The 26,596-nt window shown below is 38.8% G+C and overlaps 1 protein-coding gene across 1 annotated transcript in view; it reads right to left on the bottom strand.

Moving 5' to 3' along the window:
- DAZL (deleted in azoospermia-like) overlaps positions 1–15,172 on the bottom strand; it is a 35,287-nt gene extending 20,115 nt beyond the window's left edge. The window contains exons 1-8 of the mRNA XM_006846630.1: positions 15,153–15,172; positions 11,790–11,889; positions 6,064–6,210; positions 5,257–5,348; positions 4,480–4,531; positions 3,310–3,373; positions 3,082–3,221; positions 1,339–1,410 (exon numbers count right to left, since the gene is read on the bottom strand). Of these exons, the coding sequence (XP_006846693.1) occupies positions 1,339–1,410; positions 3,082–3,221; positions 3,310–3,373; positions 4,480–4,531; positions 5,257–5,348; positions 6,064–6,210; positions 11,790–11,889; positions 15,153–15,172 (687 nt within the window). The remainder of the gene's footprint in view (positions 1–1,338; positions 1,411–3,081; positions 3,222–3,309; positions 3,374–4,479; positions 4,532–5,256; positions 5,349–6,063; positions 6,211–11,789; positions 11,890–15,152) is intronic.
- Positions 15,173–26,596: the final 11,424 nt, after the last annotated feature.

Raw genomic sequence — 26,596 nt, 5'->3', positions numbered from 1 at the left:
AGAGCCAATGATACTGAAGGAAGAAGTCCAAGGTGCATTGACCATATTGGAAAAGAACAAGGCACCAGGAATAGATGGAATACAAATTGAAATCTTTCAAATAAAGTGAAACAGCACTGGAGGCACTCACTCATCTATGCCAAGAAATTTGGAAGACAACTATCTGACCAACTGATTGGAAGAGATCAGTATTTGTGCCCATTCCAAAAAGAAGTGACCCAACGGAATACAGAAATAATCAGACAATATCATTAAAATCCCACATCAGTAAAGTTTTACTAAAGGTAATAAAGACACAGCTGCAACCATACATTGACAGAGAACTTCCAGAGGTTCAAGCCAGATTCAGAAGAGGACATGGAATCATTAGGATATCATTGCTGGGGTCAGATGGATATTGGCTTAAAGCAGAGAATATCAGAAAGATTTTTACCTGTGCTTTATTAACTACACAAAGGCTTTTGACTGCGTGTAACAAGACAAGCTATGGACAACATTGGGAAGTATAAGTATTCTGGAACACTTAATTGTGCTCATGAGGAACCTGTACATAGACCAAGAGGCAGTTGTTCAAACAGAACAAGGGAACACTGAATGGTTTAAAATTAGGAAAGCTGTGTGACAGGGTTGTATTCTTTCATCATACTTACTCAATTAGTATGCTGAGCAAATAATCAGAGAAGCTGGGTTATATGAAGAAAAATATGGCATCAGGATTGGAGGAAGAGTCATTAACATCCTGTGATAGGCAAATGATACAACCTTGCTTGCTGAAAGTAAAGAGGACTTAAAATATTTGAGAAATTTCTAAGAATATTGCCTGAATGTCTCTGTGTTTATGTGCATGTGTGTGTGCAAAATCAAATGCAAATACTTTGGATCTAAATCTACAAATTGGCTATTATCCTTTTGTTCTTGTAGAGACCGCAGAATTGATCAGTTTGAGTTATGGTGTTGGAGGAGAATATTGAAAGTGCCATGGGCTACCAAAAGAACAAACAGATCTGTGTTAGAAGAAGTACAACCAGAGTGCTCCTTGGAAGCCAGGATGGCCAAATTCATCTCTTATAGATGACATATTATCAGGAGGGACCAGTCACTGGAGAAAGATACCATGTTTTGAAAAGTGGAGGGTCAGAGAAAATGAGAAAGACCTCCAACAAGATGGATTGGCACAGTGGCAACATCAATGGGCTCAAGTGTAGCAATGATTATGAGGCTGGCCCAAGACTGGGCAGTGTTTTGTTCTATTGTGCATAGGGTTGCTATGAGTCAGTACCAACTCAATGGCACCTAACAACAACAACAAATAGATCATTTTGTTCCATCTCAAATTACCTGATAATTATATACTGGCAGCTGATATCCAGTGATAACTTGAACTGGTGAACTCGGATACGGAGGATATGCCTAAAAATAAAGTTTACAAGAAAAAAATCAACAACATTAACAAGGTAAATAGGAAAAACAAAATAAAAAAACAGAGTATTCCCAATGCAGTCAAAATATGGAAAGTAAGTATTAATAGGTCACTTTTCTATGAGAAACAATGCAGGATTCTAATTGCATTCATTTGACTTCATAAAGAAAACAATATTCTTAGTGAAAGGTAGCTTTTTGGGTAGGGAAGTGGAAAGGATAACTGACAAGAAAAGTGACTGATTCTGTCAGTCTACTTTTATTTATTTATCCCCACCTGGAAGTTCCTTCTCATACTTGTGATAGGCTCTGTAAGTTCAGATTTCCATGTTAGTATTATATTAATATATCATACTACTAAATCTGCTGTTTCTTTATAAAAATACTTTCAGGCATTTTTGGCTCTCTCTGTATTTCACTTTTAAAAAATTAAGTGCAGTATGCATGGAGTTCTGATGTGGCACTGTAGGATAAGCACTAGACTGGTAAACAAAAGGTTGGCACTTCAAACCCACCAGTGCTTCTGAGAAACACTATACAACAATAACATATAAGATAAAAAGTAAAGAACACAATTTTTTCATGTTTCAGTAAACATTTACTGATATATAAACATACAGGTTGTTGGTGTTCTTAACTACCTTTGAGTCAGTTTCAACTCCTAGCAACCCTGTACAGGGTTTCCAAGGAGCAGTTGGTGTATTAGAAATGCTGACTTTGTGGTTAGCAGACCAGTGCTTATTCTACAGCACCACATCAGTACTCCAAACATATAGGTAGCAGCATACATAAACAACACACCCTCACAAAACATGTTGGGAACAAGTTGGGCTTTTCTTTCTTTCTTTTTTTTTTTTAGGAGCAAGAAAAGAAAGATATACTCTACTTTTGTTGTTGTTATGCGCCATCGAGTCAGTTCCGACCCATATCGACCCTACTTCAGGTAGACAGAAAATGTAAATTCCAAAGATAAGATACTGCAAAGCTATTTTTTTTTTTCCTGCAAAGAAAATGTCTTTCAAGTTGAAGAAAGTAAAATTAACTAAGAAGGAAATAAAAAGTATTTATCAATAGAAAATATTTAAGTATGCCAAATCCCACTTTACTAAAATTACCAGAACCAGATAAATTATATACCAGAAACTCAGAGTTTACAAATATAGTCAAATAAATCATAAATTTATCTACTTTAGAATATACCCAGAAGTCTGCATCTGAAAGGCATTTCAAATAACTGGACAAACTGCTAAGTTTGTAGAAGACAAGCAGACACATAAGGAAAACTGCCTTAAAATATTTTAGGAATATGGAGGAAAAGGGCAGAAATTAGCGATATTAGAGCTGGAAGGCAACATAAGAGTCAGTCAGTCTCATGACTTACCTTTTGTGGCTATAGACATAAAGACTGACAAGCTATATATAGAAGCAAATTCTAACTTAATTTATGGATGAACATGCTTAGATTTCTAACAAAAATAACAGATTTTGCATCATTTAGGTATACAAACAGATACTCTATTGCTTATTTTTAGGAAAGTTGTGGGTATAATTGCACAGAGGGTAAGTCATGAGGTTGGCTGGCTTTTAAGGTGCTTTCCAACTTTAAGAGCTCTAATACTGTAATAAACAAACAAAAAAAACTGGAACATAGGCAATTCTTACCTGAACATACTGAGTTATAGGATTCATTATAGTTGGAGGCTGCATGTAAGTTTCAGTGTTTGGATTATTCCAGACACTCTGAAATTGTGGTGGAGGAGGAGGATTAAAAACCAAAGGACGCGGCTGCACATGATAAGCACCTTTTTAAGAAAGAAAAAGAAAACAAAGCCTATTTTATTTCTCTGCAAAGCTATACTTATGTCAACAACAATTTCTTCCTTTACTCACACAAATTTTGTTTCCTGATTGCAGGGCCCAGTTTTAGCTTTTTACCATGGAAGTTTATCTGTGACTGAAAATGAAATAATAATAGAATTAAAACCAATTTTCAACCCTTTACTTTTAAGATTAAGTACATACCCTTGTTATGAATTAAAGTATGCCCCCAAATATGTCTGTAAATCCTAACTCTGTGGTTGTTATTTGAAAATAGGGTTTTCTTTGTTATGTTAACGATATCATAACCCTCTAGGGAGTGATTTAAACCCATCCCTTTTTGAGATGTAAATGGAGTCCTGGTGTGGTGCTGTAGGTTAATGTGCTGGATTGCAAGGCTGCTTTGAACTGCAAGGTTGGCAGTTCAAGGTTACCAGCTGCTCCTTGGAAACCCTATACAGGGTCACTATGAGTTGGTACTGACTCGATGGTACTTAACAACAAGCAGGAACAGAAATAAGACACTAGAAACCATGTAGAGATCTTCAAGGAATGCCAAGAAGAATGCTAGAGAAACGTAGACGAGGATTTTCTTCAACAGCAGAAAGAGAGCAATGACCTAGAATCAGCCCTATATTTGGGCCTAGCCTTCTAAACTGAAACAAAATAAAACAAAACAACTTCTAATCATTAAAGTCACTAATCTGCAGCATTTCTTTGTGATACTGTGGGTGAAAGCTAGCCACAAGGACTGTTACCACAAGATTGGTGGTTCAAACCCATCAGTTGTTCCTCAGAAACCGTATATATGGCTGTAAGTCAAAACTAATTCCAGGGCACTTAAAAACAACAACAAAAGAAACTACGACAACCCCAAGTACTCTAACTACTATTACAGAGTATTAGTGGTTAAGAACAGACCAAATAAAAAATTATCACTATTAAGGTACGTTGAAAGGTGTCAACTACAATTAAAAAATAAAAAATCATTTCATCCTGTTTTCAACCTTTCCTACATCTCGGTCATGAAATTCGGTCTCCAATCAAAATGAAACAGACTCTGACAATTTATGTAAGACTGTGTAAATTTAGATTTCAAACAGTAAATACCTGCTTTTTGTATAAATTATATACAATACCTTTCTCTGTATTTTATATAATATTCAATAGTCAGCACTCAAACAATACTAAACATTACATCAATAAGCTAAATAAGGAATTTTTTTCTATGACATTACTTACTTCTACTATCTTCTGCACATCCACATCATTATAAAATGAAACAAATCCATAGCTAGAAAGGCAGATAAAAGAAGTGTAAAATCACCACCATAAAGTATATGGCTAAGAATTTATGTTAATATTAGACAGAAGTGATAATGATAAAGGATGAATAAAATACTAAGATAAATATGTGTAAGATGTACATGATAGGCCATCTATAAATATTAGTGCTTTTTTCATTCTATTCTAATCAATGTCAGAATCAATGTACTAAGTTTAAGGTAGCACGGGAACTTCTTTCATTAACAGAGACTTCTTTATCTATGAACCCAAATATAATTTACTATCTGTGGCAAGATGGTTAAAATTTAAGATACTGTGCAACTTGAGAAGAAACTATTTGATTAAAAACTGATAAATCTACTTATGCTTAATAAATGAGGATAGGTTATATTTATATACCAACATTAGGAAAATTATTAAAACATCTTACAGCAAACATCTACACAAAAACTAACAGAGCAACAAATTTCATTTATGCAAGAATGCCAGTTTCAAAGGCTTCTTCTATAATACTAAATCTAAAACATTGCTCTTGAGTCAATTCCAGCTTAGAACAATTCCATGTTTGTGAAAGAATGGTACTTCATAGGGTTTCCAATGGCTGGTTTTTCAAAAGTAGCTCTCCAGGCCTTTCTTCTAAGGTGCCCATGGGTGCCAACCTTTTGGTTAGATATTCAGTGTATTAACTTTACAGCTGCTATGGTTCAGGTAATTTTGATCATTTATACTCACCCTTTGGACACACCAGTTCTATCCGTGATTATCTTCACTTCTTTTACTGATCCATATCTAGCAAAGAAACTTCTAATTTCGGTTTCATCCATCTATGGAAAAGAATTTAACTTAAAGAATAAAAATTCAGCATTCAAATTTTTGAATTTTTCTAAAGAAGATTTGGTGAGGTGAAATATCTCTTCCAACTATCCTGAAATTACCCGTAGCACTTTATTAAGATATTGCTAGTCTCTATGGGCTATGCGAAGTCAGCAATTCAAGCTTACCAGATGCTGCTCGGAAACCCTATACAGGGTCACTATGGGTCAGAACTGACTTGACGGACCTTAACAACAACAATGGGCTATGGTAAGGAGCGCTGGTAGCATAGTATTATGAGTCAGGCTGCTAACCTCATGGTCAGCAGTTTGAAACCACCAGCAGTTCTGCCGGAGAAAGATGAGGCTTTCTGCACCCATAAAGATTTACAGCCTCGGTAAACCCTGTACAGGATCGCTATGAGTCGAAAACGACTCCATGGTACATAACAACAATGATGGGCTGTGGTGTGCACTGTGGATCAGCACTGGACAGTGAACCACAAGGTCAGCAGTTCAAATCCACCAGTTGCTCCTCAGAAACCTTATACTGGGTCGCTATGAGTCAGAACAGACTCAACAGTACTTAATAACAACACGGGTTAAACATAATACGTAATCCAAACTGGTATAAAGTATTTTTTTTTAATCGTTAAGTTTGCAATAGGGCCAAAATTTCATTACTCATAACATATATTATTATAAAAATTAAGCATGAATACCATACCCTGACATCAATTCCACCAACAAAAACAGTGTTTGGCATGATTTTCCCTTCTGGTAAAACATAGCCTTGGTTGGTTGTAGCTGATGCGGACTGGGTGCTGGCCTCTCGGGAGATTGTTGAGTTCAGAGTCTCAGGATTTGCAGCCGACTGTAATTTGAAAAATAGACATAATAAACACATACATAGGCAAAAACGACATAATGTGAAATATATTTCTTGTATTTAAAGTACAAAATACTTTAATGTAATTAATTTCATTGTAAACTAGTCATTAGTACAGCTTAATTCAGGGCTTGAGATTTAATATATTAACAGTATATGAGCCTGAAATTTTAACAAATGGGTGTAGTACTTTCTTAAGTGCAGCAATGCTTACTCTTATACTCTATTGTGATAGAATACTGAGTTTAAATTGAGTTTGTGAAAATATTTTGTGAAATGATAAAAAAAAATTCCAAAGTTTAGATTTGTAAAAACTGGGTATTAAAATCATTCTGTTCTATGCCAATAAACATGTTTTCATTTTGCTAATAAGCACATTAATAAAAAATATGCTAAACCTTTAAAAAAAAATCTGCATCAAAGCAGAAACAAGTATCAGAGTTTTAAACCAATTTGTTTTTTCTCATCATTCTATTCACCAAAATTAACATGAAGTTTATAAACACTCCTCTCTAATATACATGCCTCCTTTACTTTAGAAATGGATCATGAAACCATTATTTGCTCATATCACAGTGCACGCTTAAAAAAAAAATAGTATTGTAATTCTCTTTTCTAATGCTAGTGTGTTCAAAGCATCTTTTGAAATAGCATTTTACTTTCTGAGTAACACCAAATCAATCCCAATGATAGGGCTCATTTTCACAGTAGCCAGATAGATAAATGATACCATCATTATTTTCAGATTAAAAAACAAAGCAAAACATGAAACTCATCATTATTTTTCAGGATTCTGATTAGAATGTCTTTAATCTTCCCACAAGCTAACACTATACTTTTTAAAATAGAATTTGCTAGTAATATATATGTTGGGAGAACAAACAGTACAATATAGTGAAACAAAAATTGATTTAGTCAGGAGATCTAGGTTTATGTCCCTTACCAGATTATAAGAAACTCACTTGTAAACTGTGTGTCTTTGGGCAAATTGTTTTGAGAATGAAATGAGATAGCAGCTGTGAATTGATTTTATAAAGTATGAAGTACTATGGCAATAAAAGTTAGTGTCCTGTTACTTGAAATGATTTAATAGGTTAAAAAAAAACAAACAAAAACCCACTTCTTTCCTAGTTCTACTACCTACTGATTTATTTTGTAAATACTTTATTAACAACTAATCTGAGTTGGAATTTCAGTAAAAAACGTACTGACACACTAGCTTGAAGTTTAATTATGAAGAGCCAATTGATTTTAAGAGGCTACAAGAGAAAAAGGTACTGCCCACACTTCTGATTACAGAGACAATCAACCAACTTAAGTTTTTAATAATAGCTTAAGCATGTTGTTGTTAAGCGCAGTTGTGTTAGTTCTGACTCCTAGAGAACCTTTAAAGTGTTTCCAAGGAGCAGCTGGGAGCTTGAATTGCCGACCTTGCCCTTCAAGACAACTTTTACAGTCCAGCACAGTGCAACAGCATAGTGGTCTTAAAAGAAATTAATAGCAACATTGAGAAAGGAGGTAGAATACCTGTTTTATTAAATACTAGAAATTAATGATGAATTTAAAGATTTTACAAACTACTATCCCTTTCTGTACACATCCTGATTTGGCACTGTGGGTTAAATGCGTTGGATTGCAAAGTTGGTTTGAACTTCAAGGTTGAAGATTCTAGCTCACCAGCCACTCCTCAGAAACCCTGTACAGGGTCGCAATGGGTTAGAACTGTCTCAATAGCACACAACAACAAAAACATACCTTTCTCTATTGCTATTTTTGTTTCTACTTGAATACTAGCTAAATCTTTTCTTTAGCTACATGGTATAATATTATCATACAGAAATAATGTAGGAGAGTGAAAAACGATTTCAACGTTTTTCCTTTTTTAATGTCTTCATTAAATTTTTTTTTTCTACGTGGGACTATATTACATAAACTACACATCTTCAACTACAGAGAATCTTGACTTGATACTTCCCTGTATGCAACTTACCAATTCCTTCTCAATTTAAACCCAAACTCACTGCCACTGAGTCAATGCTTACTCATATGACTGTATATAGAGTTTCTGAGACAGTCACAAGAGCAGATAACCTCATCTGTCTCCCATGGAGTGGCTGGTGGTTTTGAACTGCCAGTCTTTCAGTTAGCAGCCCAACCCCTAACCACATAAAACAAAACAGTACTTCTGAAATTCTCATAGACTTTCTTTCCTCCTGCTTAACTTAACCTTCCATTTACGGATGAACTCTGGTTATTTTTTGTTTCACATATTATTTATGGTATTACCTGTATGTAAGCATAGTGGATAGATGTATTTTAATTTAGGAGTGTGACTTCTGGACTGAGCCAGATTAAAAGAAGTTATGATAGTGCTCTTGTTCTGTCCCCCAGGGGCATTTTGTAGTATGTGGGACATTTTTAACTGTCACAACTTAAGAGTGCTACTGGCACATCTGATAGAGGCCAAAGATCCTACAGCACACAGGTAGGCTTCCCAGAGCAAAAACTTGCCTGGTTCAAAATTTCAATAATGTTTAGGTTGAACAACCCTATGAGAATGCTACCAAAATAGAAGAGAAAAATGATTCTTTAGGGAGAATTTTTTGTGAAGTATTTTCTGGACCTATTTCCTTGCTTGAAAAAACATGTGGTAAGAGAAGTTCTCTGATGTCCTTCTAAGTTTTCGTACCCTATTTTAGAAAAGTAAAATGGATACTTGAAACAAGTAAACAGTAATCTGGGGAAGAGAATAAAAAATTTTAGCTATTATGGGAAGTATGATTTGGCTTGCATTTTTAAAAAAATTGGCTGGCTGCTTGGTTGGGATATTAAATATAAAATTCATCAAACCACTTTACCAGTGTGAAAAGATTTTGAATTAAGGAAGATATTATTCATGCTCCAGTGACCTGCAGTCCTGTGGCGCTGCAGGATAAGCACTGGACTGCTAGCGTCAAGGTCAGTGGTTCAAACCCACCAGCTGCTCCTCGGAAACCCTATACTCAGGTCTCTATGAGTTGGAAGCAACTCAAAGGCACTTAACAACAACAGTTATTAGCCAGCAGGTGGCGCTCAAAGCTAACACAGTAAATCAACCATCGGCAAGCTCAGATTACTAACCAAGTCCATTTCTAAATGTATTTGTAAATTGAATTTGTACAACAATTGCACAGGGGCATATGGTTCTTACTTTAGTGCAAAAAAAGGCTCGAAGTGTCTTCAAGGATTTAAAAGCTGCACATGTAGCAAGTGAAGTAACTGTGATGAAGAATTTGTTGAGTAGGAAGGGATTGGTCACAATTATTTTAGATTGCAGGCAATTTTACTTAACATTAAAGCAAAGCTTTAAAGACGGCAGTGCCTCCTCAAAGATGGTGACCAACTGCACAACTCTGAATGTATTTGGTTCTCCATAGTTCTGCCAATAATCCAATCTCCTGTATAAGGCTCCTCCATAGGATTTAAAGGACTTACTTCACCTCTTCCTAGTCTCCCATTCCATGACTTCCAGCTGTACTTTTCCCCATTTTGGTTATCAATAAGAATCACCCAAATTGTAAAAATTCTGTTCTGTTTCTATTTTGTTTTGTCAGCCATGACAGAACTGTTTTGAAGCAATGCATTAAAATGCAAGTTGTCCTGAAGTCAGACATTGATATCCCAAGGGAGGGTCTGGAGTCCATTTTAACCAGAGTGATCAGCAGGGATTTAAAAACGTGTTTACAACAAATATGTTTAAACTTATACTATATGTGTGCATTAATTTATAATTATATATAATCCATCCACCACCTAATAAACAACCGTTGGTTTTGTTGTTTTGTTGTTATGTGCCTCAGAGTCAGTTCTGACTCATAGTGACCCTGTACAGGGTTTCTGAGGCTATAAATCTTTACAGGAGCAGAAAGCCTCATCATTCTCCCACGGAACAGCTGGTAGTTTCAAACTGCTGACAGTGAGGATCAGCAGCCCAGTTCATTACCACTACATTACCAGAGCTACCTTCCTTTAAATTACAGCCAAAAATGTTCTAAAATAAAAAAATAAAAATAAAAAATGCTTGTTGTTGTTGTTAAGTGCCATGGAGTTGGTTCCGACCCATAGCGACCCTATACAGGGTTTCCGAGGCTGTAAATCTTTACGGGAGCAGAAAGCCTCATCTTTCTCCCGCAGAGCAGCTGGTAGTTTCGAACTGCTGACTTTGCGCTTCATAGCCCGATTCATTACCACTACGCTACCAGAGCTCCTTAGGCTATAGCAAAAAGTTTGATGCTAAAGAGAGTATTAATCTTGACAATTAAAAACCAAACAAAACAAAACCTGTTGCTGTCGAGTTGGTTCTAATTTACAGTGACACTATAGGGCAGAGTAGAACTGCCCTGTAGAATTTGCAAGGCTATAAATCTTTATGGAAGCAGACTGCCACATCTTTCTCCAGCAGAGAAGCTGGTGGGTTCGAACTTCCAACCTTTTGCTTAGCAGCCAAGCACGTTAAAGGAGCCACAAGGACTCCTTTAACCACCCCAGTTGTTGTTAAGTGCTGCAGAGTTGGTTCTGACTTGCAGCAACCCTGTATAGGGTTTCTGAGGAACGGCTGGTAGGTATCAACTGCTGGCCCTGAGATTCAAATCAACCTAGTGGTTATAACCTAGTGCTTATCCTATAGTGCCACACCAGCACTCATAACATACTGAAAACAAATTGCATTTAATGTTAAATAATTATTTTTCTTATTGATTTAAGAAAGTTGGTGGATTTTGAAAAGAGAAATGTTGAGGTATTATTTAGTAGCGGTGAGTTTAGAGGCTATCATACACACAATTCTCATCATAAGGAGCTCAGGTAGAGCAGTAGGTTACAAGTTGGACTGCAAACCACAAGGTCAGCAGTTGAAATCCACTAGTTACTCTGCGGGAGAAAAATGAGGCTTTCTGCTCCCATAAAGATTTATAGCCTTGGGAACCCTACATAGGGTTGCTGAGTCAGAACCGATTCCATGGCACACACCACCAACACTATCATTAGTTATAGTAGTCAGTGCTGTGAAGTCTGTTCAGACTTATAGAGACCCTGTATAGGGTTTCTGAGGAGCAGCTGCTTGGTTTGAACTGCCGACCTTGTGGTTCCAAGTCCATATCAGGAGTCATATCCCTATTCAGGAGTCATATCCCTATTCTATTTAGACAACTAAGTAATAAGGTTAATTAAAAGTTGAAAACTTTTTATCATTACTAAATCACATCTCCTAGGAGTCTCAGTATGGCCCTGTAGGATAAGTACTGGACTGATAACCACATGGTCAGCTATTCAAACCTACCAGCCACTCCTCAGAAACCCTATACAGGGTCACTGTGAGTGAGAATTGACTCCACAACACTTAATAACAACAAAGTACAGCCCGTGGAATGTCAATCCCTTTAATAATATTCTTTTGCTTGATTACTATGTCCACATGTAATAAAACTGAGAGTTACACAATGACAAAAAAAAGTCTACAATTTGTAGCCACAAAATTATATCTACAGAAGGAGGAAAGAACTCATATACATCAGAGCTAAAATTACAAAAATAGGAATATAAAAGTCAGAATAAACACTATAAAGAAATTCAAGAATTTGTTCTTGGGAGTTAAAATCCAAAAGGTAAATAAACATCCAGGCAAAGCTAAAGAGAAAAAGAGAGAGAGAGAGAGAGAGAGAGCGAGCAAAAATGTACACTAGCCACAAAATAGGGGTTCTGGTGTGGCGCTGTGGATTAATGCATCAGACTGCAAAGCCGTTTGAACTGCAAGGTCAGCGGTTCAAGATCACCAGTCGTTTGTCGGAAACTATGGGTTGGATCTGAGTCAATGGCACTTAACAACAACAACAGCCACAAAATAGGAAATAAGCTCTAAGGAAACAAATTTGGAAATACTGATACAATGAAGAACTTTCTGCAGAAATTAAGTTTTGACTCTACCATAGGAGGAGAAAGAACACTTGACTACATTAATCAATAATTACAGTAGAAACTGAAAAGGTGCCTGGTTCAGTTTCACCAGGAGTTTTTTCAGTATTTAAACATTAATTTGGGTGTGTAAATGTGTATTAAAGAAGGGTGAGGAGAGACTGACAGATAGACACACTCACCAAGACACAATAACGCTGGTAGACTGAGAAGTAGTATTGGAGGAGGAAGACAATTCAGTTTTTTAAAAAAAACAAAGAAATAAAAGTTTCTCGTCTCATTTTACAAAGTTTTAACACCATCTAAATAAAAGAGCCTGTTAAAAGATTTTTCACTCCCATCCCTAGTGCTCCTTAGTCCAAAGATGAAAAATTCCAGCAATACATTAAATATAAACTACAATTAAATATAGTTGGCAATGCAAGGATGGTTCAGTCTCAGGAAATCTGTTATAGTAATTCATCAATGAAAAAGCTTTTGATAAAATGCAGCATTCATTTTTTAATTGAAAAAAAAAAAAGGAAAGTAGAGATAGAAGAATCCTATTATATTTATCTGGGGAGTGCAGTGGCTCCATATGATAAGCATAGGGCTGAGAGCCACAAGGTCTGTGGTTCAAACTCACCAGCCACTCTCCTGGAGAAAGATAAGATTTTCTGCTTCCGAGATGTGTTGTAGTTGTTGTTGTTAAGTGCCATTAAGTCGGTGGACTAACAGTGACCTACGGTGGGTTTGAACTGCCAACATTGCAGTCCAAACTGACCTTGCAGTCTAGTGCATTAACCCACAGCGCCACACATAAAGCCTTGGAAGCCTTATACAGGGTCGCTATGAGTCAAACCAAATGGACAGTACTTAACAACATTATCTATCTGGGAGCACGGTGGCTCCATAGGATATGCACTGAACTGTGAACCACAAGGTCAACTGTTGGGCCACCCAGCCAATCTGAGAGAGAAAGAAGAGACCTGTTTCTCCCATAAAGATATACAGCTTTGTAAGTCCCACACTGGGTAGCTACGAGTCAGAACTAACTCAATAGCACTTAACAACAAACAGCATTATCTAGCTAATTATAAATCGTAATCAAGCTTAAAATTAGTCATTCCAAGTCCTGGTGTGGTGCTGTGGATTAATGTGCCAGACTACAAAAACGTTTGAACTGAAAGGTTGGCGGTTCAAGATCACCAGCTGCTCCTCGGAAACCCTATACAGGGTCTCTATGGGTCAGAACCAACTTGACAGCACTTACCAAAAACAACAATGAAATTAGGAATGAGAAAGCTTCATTCTTACCCCTATAAATTTCTTCCACTACAATGAATAGTTAATACTACTCATAAGTCATTAGGAGAAGAACTCCAGTTGGAGTCCTGGTATGGTGCTGTTGGATAAGTACTGAATTGCTAACTCTGTAAGGTCGGTGGTTCAAACCCACTAGCTGCTCCTCAGAAATCGAACTGACTCAACAGTGTTTAGCAAACACAACAACAAATAGGCAGTTAAAAAGGTGGACTAAGAATTCACAAAAATAAATTTAAAAAGCTAACGGCCACATGATGAACTTCAACTTCATTAATGATAAAATATTATCAACATTAAATGGTAAAATACCATTTTATAGCTAACAGATTGTCAGCTTAAAAACTCATTATCTCTTACTAGAACTCATGTGAAAAAGAGTTACATACATCAGTGTAAATGTATTTGGTGGAAAACCGTATCATATGAAATGGGTATAAATTGGATGTAGCCTTTTCACCCAGAAATTCTACTTCTGATTTTCTCCCAAGTAATTACTAAAACAAGCATGCTAAAATGTTTGGTGGTGGTGGTGGTGATGTGCCGTGGAGTCGGTTCGGACTCATAGCGACCCTGTACAGGGTTTCCGAGGCTGTAAATCTTTACGGGAGCAGAAAGCCTCATCTTTCTCCCGCGGAATAGCTGGTAGTTTCGAACTGCTGACCTTGAGTTTACAGCCTGATTTGTAACCACTGTGCTACCAGAGCTCCTTGCTACGATGTTTACACAAGGATATTTATTATATAAGTGGTGGTGGTGGTGGTTATATGTTGTGGAGTCACTAATATCATTACAGCAGTTATAGCTGCTGGGATTAAGATGAATCTTTATTTCCTTACATCAATTATTTCAAATGAGCAAATGTGATACTTTATGAATACAAAAATTCAATACAAGCATTACTTCCCTTTACCTCTAAAAATGGAAGGAAAATTATTGCAACAAATTACTTATAATTCATTACTATTAAATAATAAATGCAAGTATATAATGCAAGTATATGACACTTGATTACTAGAATACGTTATGTTGCTATTGTTGTGATGTGTTGCCGAGTCGATTCCGACCCATAGCAACCCTGTGTAGGGTTTCCAAGGAGCAGCTGGTGAGCTTGAATAGTAATTATAAATATTGAATATATTTACATACAATATAAATTGCATATAAATTTTCTCCCTTTGTCTCTGAAAAAGAGAAAAAATTATTATACTATAAATATACATAGATATCCAGATATTTGTGACTCAGTCACAAAGTCAAAAGCAGAGTTAGAACCAAATCTGTGTGTTTACATAAACTAAAGCGTGCACTAAAATGGCGTACGTTGTTGCTGCGGCTAAGTGCTGTTGAGTCAGTTCCGACTCAGTGCGACCTCTAGAGGGTTTCAGAGGCTGTCTGTGTCTGCAGAGCGGCTGGTAGGCTCGAACCGCCAACTTTGTGGTTCGAAGTCCAGTGCTTATCCTACGGCGCCACAGCACTTCCCAAATAAGAGTACGCACTACTATCTACAAATGCTTAAAGTTCCTGTTTTAAGTATGGACAAAAACAAAAAAGTGGAATTACCTATTTAAAATGTTTTTAAATTCTCCAACCAGTAGACTTCACTACATTTTAAAGGTAAACATTTGGTTTGGGTCACTTCTCAAGGAACTGAGGTCCCTCAGGCCCGCGGGCACCCTCGCCACCCGGCCGACATCTTGCTGACATGATGGCGGCAGCTGGGATTTGGCGCCTCACATCTTCGCCCGGCCTGGACGCCAGCACCACAACTCAGCCCTGGCGTGAGGCGCCCCCACAACAAAGGGCCCCTTAGCTCGCGGTCAGGCCCACCACACGACCTGAGTTGTGCGCGAACCTCCATTCCCCAAAGGCGCCCCACAAAATTGTAACGACCACAACCTCACCCAGACCACAGGCCCCGTTTGCCACGGCAACGCCCACCTCAGAGATTGCGGCGCCACCTCCCGGCCACCCGCCAGCCTCGGGGAAGCGCGGGGAGGGGGTGCCCTGTACCCCAACTCCCAACCGGGCAGTAAACCAGGCCTTCGCAACCCAGGCTGGCTAGTTCCCGCCAAGTGGGTCACGGGCTTCGCACGCACGAGGCCTAGCAGGCCGCGGGAGCCAGGATTCCCCGGAGCTTGCCGCCTCCCCCTGACCGCCTGCCTTCCCGCGCATTATAGGCCGCATCCCTCGCCACCCCCCGCTCCAACTCTGCAGGCAAACCGTGCCGCGCCCCTGGAGAGACGCCCCAAATCAGGAAGACGGGGATCACCCCACTTTCGGTCTTCCACCCTGAACCGCACCCGATAAGCAGAGTCCCGAACGCTCAAGGGGATCCCTCCCGGCTGCCGCGCCTCAGGCCTCCCCTCCTCAACTCACCATGATGGCGGCAGCTAGCAGTTCCTTCCGCTGGAGCTCGAAGAGGAGCAAGGCTGCGCTCAGGCACTCCTCCGGGGCTTGCTGCAGGGGCCGCTGGACAAAGGGGGCCAAGGCAGACGGCCAAGAAACTCAGGGGTACGTGGCCGGGCTGAGGAGCCTGAAAAAGTAGGTGTCTAGAGGTCGAGGGACTGCAGGCTGACTGAGGCGGATCCACGGGGCTCCAGGAGGTGGCTCCTGCTCCGGGTACTGGGGCTCGTGGTGGCGGCTTCAGCCAATGGGTGACAGCGCCCCCGCCCTCATCCCATAGGGGGGCTTGCGGGGGACGACAGTGCCCAGCAGGGGGTGCACAGGGGGTGCGCAACGGACGGCGAGGTTCAGTCAGGGAAGCGCCCCCTACCGACACTTGAAAGGACAGATGGACACACTTGTCCCTTCAGAAATGCCTTTGAATCATATTTGCAATAAATATACATAAATAGATACAGTCTCATGTGTGTTTTCAAATTTTAATCCATCTAGGTTCTGCTTTCAAAATGGCGCCTTGAACACACAGTATTAGCGGAGACGCGATGGCGCTTTCACCCATCCCCCCCCCCCAACCACGTAATAACCTAGAGAAATCAAAAATAAAAGCAGTTTAGGGGAAACAGGGAAAGAGCTATCAAAAGAACAGAAACTTGCATGCCTTTCTGTCAAGTTTGAATTAAGTCGGGTTGGATTGGAGGACATGTCAGTTGGGGCCAGCCAGTTTAGCATTCAGAATGTTCCTTCTTTCAAAAATACATGCGTGACTAGATTGCCAGATGCTGGAGTGAAAAAACAGGCAAACATCCCTTCCCTCAGGAAGTTTATCTTCTAGGCCTTACAGGGCATGGCTAGGCCTGCCTAGAGAATTCTAGAACATTCTCAAAGTAAGAGGAAACAGAGCCTGGAGCAAGGGTGAATTGTGAGACAACTACTGGAGCAATTTGCATAACTTTGTTATCCTCAAAAGCACTGGATGGATGCCCACAAGGCAACTGTGGCTTTTATCCTCAAACTTCACTTTTACGCTGACAGAAAGCATTTCTTGCCATTTTCTGAACTTGTAATATCTTACAGACATTTATAACCTGAAAAATCTTGCAACATCGCATAAAAATATTAACTAACATTTTTAATCTCTGTAACTAAACCCATAATTAATGAAGGGAAATTTCAAAGTGCTGGAAATGAAAATAAAGCAAAACCAGAGAAATGACTGCCTGAACTCTTGCTTCTCTGGCCCTGGGTGTAGGGGGCTAGGTTGCAGTATGACCACCCATCCCTGTTGGCTCTGGCCTTTCTTGATTTTAGCACTGAAAATCCCCATGTTACTGGGAACCTGTCAGTTCTGGGCAGATCAGGCTGCTTGGTCATCTTAGGTAGCTGGTGTTGCTCTCTTGAGGTGGGGTACACAGGAACAGAAGTTAAAGAATTTGCAGTTATAACTGAGTACCTTGCAAAAAGCTATCATCTCTGACTGGTATTATCCTTAGGAAAAGTGTGTTTTAGGGAAAATGAAAAAATGCCTAGTCATTCAAAGTATGTGGGGATTTCAGAGGTTTGTGGAAAAATCCCATTATCTTTGCATTTAATTTTTCTGCGAACTTTTTGAAGCTCCTTTGTACTTTGTACCATAGGGTGATTATTTAAAGGCACACCTCATGGGTACTGCAAGCTCTGTGTCAGACCACAGCAATACAGCAAATGTCTCAATAAAATGAGTCACATGCAGTTTTTGGTTTCATAGTGCATATAAAAGTTATGTTTACATGATGTCGTTCAGTGCTGTTGAGTTGATTCTGACTCATAGTGTTACTGTATAGGGTTTCTGAGGAACAGCTGGTGGGTTTGAACCACCAACCTTGCAGTAAGCAGTCTAGTGCTTATCCTATAGCACTAAATAGTGTGCAGTTGTTTTTGTTGTGAAGTAACATCACGGTGATTCCGACTCATAGTGACCCTGTGTAGGGTTTCCAAGGAGTGCCTGATGGGTTTGAACTGCCAACCTGTGGTTAGCAGTCCAGTGCATATCTTCTAACACCACAAGTAAAATATTGTGACAGAAATATGAAGTGAGCACATGCTGGTGGAAAAAAGAAGTTCCTATATACTTGCTCAACACAGGATTGCCACAAACCTTCAATTTGTAAAAAAACTCATTCTATGTAGCAAAGTACAGGGTTTCCAAGGAGCAGCTGATGTATTTGAACCACCTGTCTTGTAGTTAGCAGCCCAGTACTGATCCTACAGTGCCACACCAGGACTCCAAAACAAGATATGCCTGTATACTTAATAAAATTTTGAAACCCTAGGCCGGCATTTCCCAAGAGTTTTGAGATTAAATTTATTTTACTTGTGTGTCATTGGAATTCAAATCCAAGAAAATGGAATTTTTTTTTTTTTTTTTTTTTTAAATCAAGTCAAGGTGCATCTGGAAAGTCTGCTTTAAATAGGTATCAAACCAACCAGGAGCCAGGAGTGATGCTTTCACAATTCAGGCTAGAACAGATTTTCATAAGAAAAGGACATATTATTATTTACCATGAATGAGAATGGCAGACAACAATTTAGGATAATAAAGCAACAGAAGAGGCTTTTTTTTTTTTTTTTTTTTTTTAATTGTGTGTGTATATAGTTTCTTTTTCTCTCAATTTATTTGAGGTAATACATTCTATGTAAATTTTAAGGGGAGTATTCTAAGAGATTTAACATGTAAGCTTAAAGTCTAAAGTGATTATCTTTGCTTTCTTCTTGAACAATGAATTCAAAGACATTACATTGTTTTAACTATATACAACTCCTCCCAATTTATAATCAATTGACAGCTATTCTACCTCATGATGAGCCCATGTGTGTTTGAGAAGGCTTTAAAATGGCTGATTAAAAATTAAAAAAAAAAAAAATCTCCACATCATTCTTCTGATGTACCTTTGGGTCATTAACAATTTGTACCACCCAGGGTCTCCTTCCCACCACTCCTATATCAGTTTGTCCCACTATGGTGGCTTGTGAGTTGTGATGCTGGAAGTTATGCCACTGGTATTTTAAATACCAGCAGGGTCATCCATGGTGGACAGGTTTCAGATAAGACAAAGACAGACTAGGAAGAAGGAATGACAAACTACTTCAGAATATTTAGCCACTGAAAACTTTTTGAATAGCAGAGAAATACAGATATAGGGCCCGAAAATGAGCCCCTCAAGTTGGAAGGCACTTAAAATGCGACTGGGGAAGAGCTGCCTCCTCAAAGTAGAGTTGACCGTGATGATGCGAATGGAGAAAAGCCCATGGGAGAAAAGCCCACAGAACCTTCAGTTCTTTCGTTATTGAAGGATTCTCTGGGCAAATTATTGAATGATGTAGAAAGCATCAAGAGAAGATGGAAGGAATACACAGTCACTGTACCGAAAGGACATGGTTAATGTTCAACCATTTTTAGAGGTAGCATATGATCAAGAGCCAATGATCCTGAAGGAGGACGTCCAAGGTACACTGAAGGTACTGGCAAAGAACAAGGCTTCAGGAATTGGTGGAATAAAAATTGAAATCCTTTAGGAAAGTGAGGCGGCACTCACTTATCTCTGCCAAGAAATTTGGAAGACAACTATCTGGCCAACTGATTGGAAGAGATCCGTATTTGTGCCTATTCCAAAGAGAGGTGACCCAACGGAATGCGGAAATCATTGGACAATCTCTTTGATATCCCATGCAAGTAAAGTTTTGCTAAAGGTAATACAGAAATGGCTACAATCATACCTTGACAGAGAACTTCCAGAGGTTCAAGCTGGTTTCAGAAGAGTCCGTGGAATGAAGGATATCATTGCTGATGTCCGATGGATCTTGGCTGAAAGCAGAGACTATCAGAAAGATGTTTACCTGTGCTTTATTGACTATGCAAAGGCTTTCAATTGTGTAGATCATGACAAGCTATGGACAACATTGCGAAGTATGAGTATTCTAGAACACTTAATTGTGTAATTGAAGAATCTGTCCCTGGACCAAGAAGCAGTTGTTCGAACAGAACATGGGAACACTGAATGGTTTAAAATTAAAAAAAGGTGGGCGATAAGGTTGTATTTTTTCACCATATGTGTTCAACCTATACGCTGAGCAAATAATCCGAGAAGCTGGGTTCTATGAAGAAAAACGTGGCATCAGGATTGGAGGAAGACTCATTAACAACCCGCAATATGCAGATGATACAACCTTGCTTCCTGAAAGTGAAGAGGATTTAAAACATTTACTGATGAATATCAAAGAGCATGGCCTTGGTTCAGTGTGGATTACATCTCAATGTAAAGAAAACAAAAATGTCACCACTGGACCAATAAACATTCTTATCAATGGAGAAAAGATTAAAGTTGTCAAGAACTTCATTCTTCTTGGATCAACTATCAACACTCATGGAAGCAGCAGTCAAGAGATCAAATGACATATTGCATTAGGCAAATCTGCTGCACAAGACCTTTTTAAAGCAAAGATGTTAGCTTGAGGAGTAAGGTACGCCTGACCTAAGCCATGATATTTTCAATAACCTCATATGCATGTGAAAGCTGGGCAGTGAATAAGGAAGACCGTAGAAGAATTGATACTTTTGAGTTACGGTGTTGGAGAAGAATATTGAAAGTGCCATGGGCTGCCAAAAGAAACAATAGATCCATTTTGGAAGAAGTGCAGCTAGAGTGCTCCTTGGAGGCCAGGATGGCAAAACTTCGTCTCTCATACTTCGGGCATATTGTCAGGAGGGACCAGTTGCTGGAGAAGGACATTGTGTTTGGTAAGGTGGAGGGTCAGAAGAAAAGAGGAAGACCCCTAATGAGATGAATTGGCTAAGTGGCAGCATCGATGGACTAATGCATGGCAACAGTAGTGAGGCTGGCCTAGTGCTTCATTCTGCTGTGCAGAAGTTCGCTATGAGTTAGTACCAACTCATTGGCACCTAACAATATCAACAACAGCAGCAACCACAAAGATTTACAGCCTCGAAAACCCTGTACAGGGTCGCTATGAGTCTGAACCAACTCCATGGCACATAACCACCACCACCGCCATGATGCGCTTGATGTCTTCCCACAACTCTTCTGGTCTTCTTTGGGTAGAAATTCTGTAATTAGTAAAGACATTCTCCAACTGTATTAATTTGCAAGCCATTTTTATTTTATATGATCTGAATCTTTATATTATTTACCCTATCAAAAAAGATTGGATCACTGTTATTTTAAACAATAATATTTATAGAATCAGATTTATTATATTAGCTATATTTTAAGCAAATTTAAATAAATATTATATGTTTATATTCTAGGAGTCCTGGTGTGGCACTACAGGATAATGCTCTGGACCACGAAGTTGGTTTGAACCAAAAGGTCAGCAGTTCCATCCCACCAGCTGCTCCTCAGAACCCTAGACAGTGTTGCTTTGAGTCAGAATCAACTAGAAAGCACTTAACAAGAATCAATATATGCTATCTAAATATTAAAGTAAATACAAAGATATTACAATTTAAAATAATATTTGTCCACGTATCACTTATAAAGTCACACTCTCTAATGGCTGCTGGTGGTGGTGGTTGTCTGCTGTAAAGTCAGTTCTAATTCATGACGACCCTGCATAGGGTATCTGAGGCTGGAAATCTTTATGGGAGCTGACTCATCTTTCTCCCATGGAAAGTCTGATAGCTTTGAACTGCTGACCTTGAGGTTAATAGCCCAATTCATAACTACTGTGCTATGAGAGCTCCTTCTCCAATGGCTATAGGTAACAAACTTTTAGGAAACACTAGATTAGCAGAACTATTTATTTAGTTTTTGGATATGCAAAATTAGATCAGGAGTGCAGTGCCAAATGGTTCTGCACAATAAAATGAGCATAATTGACTTTAAAAGGGGAAAGTAGGGGGGCTGGAAATGTGGAAATCTTTGAATCCAGGGAAAATAAAACAAAATGAAACCTGGTAAACAGGGACTACATGTCAGACAGCAATATGATCCACACATGAAATAATTTAGCAAGAACTGAAGCCTGGAGACCCATAGTGCCATCAGGGCTCCTTATTTTAGCAAACTACATGGAGGAAAAATCCTAGTCGTTTTCCCAAGTGTTCAAATCAAATATCATGTGTCTGCCAACCTTGTATCCAGTCCTACTCACATGCACACTCCTCCTACTTGCTTTGACACTACAGTGCTGTAGGATAAGCACTGGACTGCAAGTTGAGATTGAACTACAGGGTTGGCAGTTCAATCTCACTAGCTGCTCCTGAGAAGCCTTATATAAACAGGATCACTATAAGTCTAACTGACTCGATGGCGCTTAACAACAATTTTGAATTAAGAGGCATCTCTGAATTCACATTGCTGTTAAGTAGATTCGGACTGTAGGACAGAGTAGAACTGAGAAACTGGCAGATTCGAACCACTGACCTTGCCTGTTAACAGCTGAGTGCTTAGCCACTGTGCTACCAGGGCTCCTCACCACTGAGCTTGTTGTAGTTAAGTGCCGTTGAGTAGGTCTTGACTCATAGTGAGCCTGTATGGGGTTTCCTATGGTTCAAACCTACATTGCAATCCAGTGGTTATCCTACAGCGCCACACCAGGACTTGCATCACTGCGTAGACCTTTGCAAATTTAGAGAAGCAGAAGGTGAATGCTTGTGGAAGGGACTAGGGAAGGGGAGAAGCTGGTAGGACTCCTTCCTTTCCTCAACTCTACACTATTGCCTCAATTTCCATAGTTTTAGTCCTTCTGTTTTTAAATGATTCCTTTTATTTAATCCATGTTTGAGAATATTGAGTATTACAGGAATATGTTTTCCTTTCTTAAAAATTGAATGAAAGATTAGGTTTAAGTCCCCTTTGACCACCAATCCTTGATACCATATGGTAGTTTAGAGTGAATTATTTCAGAACTTTCTCTACACAATCCCTTTCATATACTTAAGTTAAATATTGGATATTTATACTAATAGAAAGTACTTGTACTAAATAGAATACATGTTATATTTTTACTGTACTTACGTTATTGTTGTCAAATGCCATCGAGTCGGTTCTGCCTCATAGTGTAGCGTTTCCAAGGATCAGCTGGTGAGCTTGAACCATCGACCTCACAGTTCAAACTGACCTTGCAGTCCAACACATTAACCCACAGCACCACACCAGGATTCCGTGATACAGGATTGCTGTTAGTTTGAACCAACTCAATGGCACTTAACAACAACAAAAGAAATGTGCTTAGTTCTGCAATGTGCTAAGGTCCAACACGATTTGATTCTCTCAATTTATAGTTCCTGGAGAAGGACATTGTGCTTGGTAGAGTAGAAGTTCAACAAAAAGGAGGAAGACCCTCAATGAGATGGATTGACACATGGCTACAACAGTGGGCTCAAACATAGTACAAATTGTAAGGATGGTGTGGTGGTGGTGGTTATGTGCCGTGGAGTCACTTTCGACTCATAGCAACCCTGAACAGGGTTTATGAGGCCAGAAATCTTTACGGGAGCAGAAAGCCTCATCTTTCTCCCGCAGAACAGCTGGTAGTAAGGATGCTGCAGGTCTAGGCAAGTTTCATTCTGTAGTATGAGTCAGAACCAACTCAATGATACCTAACAATAACAACATGTAGAAATTACTAGGCAAAGTTTTAACATAACTTAATAAGAATTATTCTCTGATTACCCCCAAAATTAAAAGCTAAGCTGTACCTCTTCTCCACTAAGGACATTTGCTGTTTCCTGTGTGGAATTGACTGAAAAAGCCTGTCTGTTGTTTCAAAATCACCATGGTTTGTTTCTTGGCTAAAAGTTTTGTTTTGTGTAGTTGCAGCTAGCATTTCAGGCAGCCTGGGCGAAGAAGAGGAAGTGAGAAGTCAGATTGAAACACAGAGCAAAGAAAAGACATATGAAAAGAAGAAAATACACATATTAAAAAAAAAAAAAGATAACAAGGCAAATAAATATGTTTTTATCAGTTTCCGTTAACTGGTTAGTCAATTAAGTTTCATTAGTTATCTTTTAAATTGGTTTTCTGACACATCTTCTCTTCTATTCCTATACCTTTATTTAGAACAAAGGTTATACCCTTGGTGGTTATTGTTTTTGTTTTAAATCAGGCCATGTTCTCTTTACTTTCTGCAGAGATTGTTTCAATAGCTGTATGAATGGTATTCCTGTCACCTTAAATTTCCATCAAACACTCCTGTCAATATGTTGTGGCTCTGATGACAAAACTTCCAAGGTTCCCTCATTCCAGCTTTATCATATTGATATTAAGCTTTCCAGCCTGACTCTTAGAACCCTTCAATATGATTCTATCTTTCCGAACTCTAATCAGACTGTCTCACACATTTTCTTTTCTCATTCTACCTTCTGTGTTTTCTCATTTTACCTTCTGTCCCATTCTAAATAGGAATGCCCTTCCATCTTTGCTTTTCCTCTGAATTCTACCTATCTTCAATAGGTCTGGCCAAGTTTCTCCTTCTCCATAAAACCTGCTATGTCTATTCTATGTTTATCTTCTTCTCTCATAACCGTCTTAGTGCCTATAGTATGACCCAGGTACCTTTTGGCTGGTATCACTGGTGAAGACTGGGGAGTGAGTAGAGCAAGTGCTTGGAGTTAGACAAACAAGGGTTTACATGGTCTCTGGCATTTACTGATACTGGAAAAGTTACCCAAACTCTTTGAAGCTCTGTTTTCTTGCCCATAAAGGGGACAATGGAAAGACAAAATAGCTGGAAGGATAAATATATGGCATTTAGCATTATGTCTGGCACATGATCAACTCCGTTAGAGATGCCAATCATTTCCTTCCTGTCCCCACACCCACTTCTAAAAGAACCCATTCCTGCCACAGTTCTAGAATATATACCTATTATTTAGGGTGCATCTTCAGAGTCCCTGAGTGATACAAATGGGTAAGCGCTTGGTTACTAACTGAAAGGTTGGCAATTCAAGCTCCTCCTGAAGTGCCTTGGAAGACAGATTTGGTACTCTGCTTCCAAAAGTTTGCAGCCTTGAAAACCCCATGGAGCCCAGGTCTACTTTGACAGACATGGAGGTGCCTTAAGTCATAACTGACTTGATAAGAACAACAGAATACTTATCAAATCTATGTAACAGAATATCTGATGAAAATTGATCAAGTAATACTGCTTTTTAAAAAAGATCTAAATTAACATGAAGTATATGTAAGCAGTTTCAGCATCAATGCTAAGGATCAATAATATCAAGACTCTAAATGATATTTCTGGTAATCATCAGTTAGTATCATAAAGCATGACACATAATGACACAGCAGCATCCAAAGCCTGGTAAAAAGGAAGGAAGGGACTCTATTCTTAAACTTCTCTCTTTTTTATATGAGAGGAAATCGTTCCTAGCAGCCTCCTGGCTGACTTGTTTTTATGTATCTTGACCAGAACTGTGTTATGTGTCCACTTCTGTAACTATGGAAGTCTAAGAAAGTGGCAAAAGAAAAAAATGCACTTATCATCATTGGCCTTGACCAATCATGATTCATTCCCTGGGCTTAGGTACATTGCCTCCCAAAGCCAGACGTAGGGTTCCATTAACGATGAAGAAGTGGTAGCTATCAGGAGGCAGGCTTGCAGAATGTGCCCTTTGGTTCTTTAAATTATTATATATTCCTGACTGTTTTTATGTACACCCTCCCAAAACAAACCAGAAAAGAAAAAAACCCAGAGGGAATAGAAGCAAATACTGTTGATTTATGATGCATGGAGAGGATCGTAACCATTGCAATGAAACGATGTTGTAAAGCCAAAGTTCTCCCATGTAAACTACCACTCAGGTCACAGTAAAAACTGAAAAAAAAAAAAATTACATAAAAACTTTGGTCATATCAAAATTCTGACTGAAAATATGGAGACGTACAGCTAACTGGGAAATAGTATGTATGCTTTCATCAACTGAAACAGAAAATATCCCAAATAAGTTATATATTTTTCAAGCAATTTGTCCTGAAAGTTTTCAGACCTACTATCAGCATTCTGAGAACAAGTGTGTTTCTGGTCAGACTTTTAAATTACATTTACAATCCCTTTTCACTGTTTTCTACTACTGTTCTCTATGGATGTCCCTTTATAACCTACCATCTGAGAAGATTTTGATGCTTGATCAAATTTTTTTTTCCTTTATTCCTTACTTTTTTTTAAAAAAAAAAGAGTTGATTAAAATAAATTCTACAGCCAAAAAAGAAAAAAAGAAGTGGTGGCTATAATGTTGTTGTTGTTGTTGTCAGGTGCCATTGAGTTGGAACCTACTAATAGCGACACCATGCACAGCAGAACGAAACAATGTCCGATCTCGGGCCAACCCCACCATCGCTGCCACACTTGATGCCATCAATGATGCCACCTGGCTGATCCATCGTGTTGGGGGTCTTCCTCTTTTTCTCTGACCCTCCATCTTACCCAGCATGACATCCTTCTCCAGAGACTGTTCTCGCCTGACAATATGTCCAAAGTATGAGAGATGAAGCTTAGCCATCCTGGCCTCCAAGGAGCACTCTGGCTGCGCTTCTTCCAAAACAGATCTATTGGTTCTTTTGTCAGTCCATGGCACTTTTAGTATTCTCCTCCAACACCACAACTCAAAGGCATCAATTCTTGTATGGTCTTCCTTATTCACTGTCCAGCTTTTGCATCCATATGAGGTTATTGAAAAAACCAAGGCTTGGGTCAGGCGCACCTTAGTCCTCAA

Source organism: Chrysochloris asiatica, unplaced genomic scaffold (genome assembly GCF_000296735.1).
Source record: "Chrysochloris asiatica unplaced genomic scaffold, ChrAsi1.0 scaffold00028, whole genome shotgun sequence".
NCBI classification, from domain to species: domain Eukaryota; kingdom Metazoa; phylum Chordata; class Mammalia; order Afrosoricida; family Chrysochloridae; genus Chrysochloris; species Chrysochloris asiatica.
This window is presented reverse-complemented; position numbering and strand designations above follow the sequence as displayed.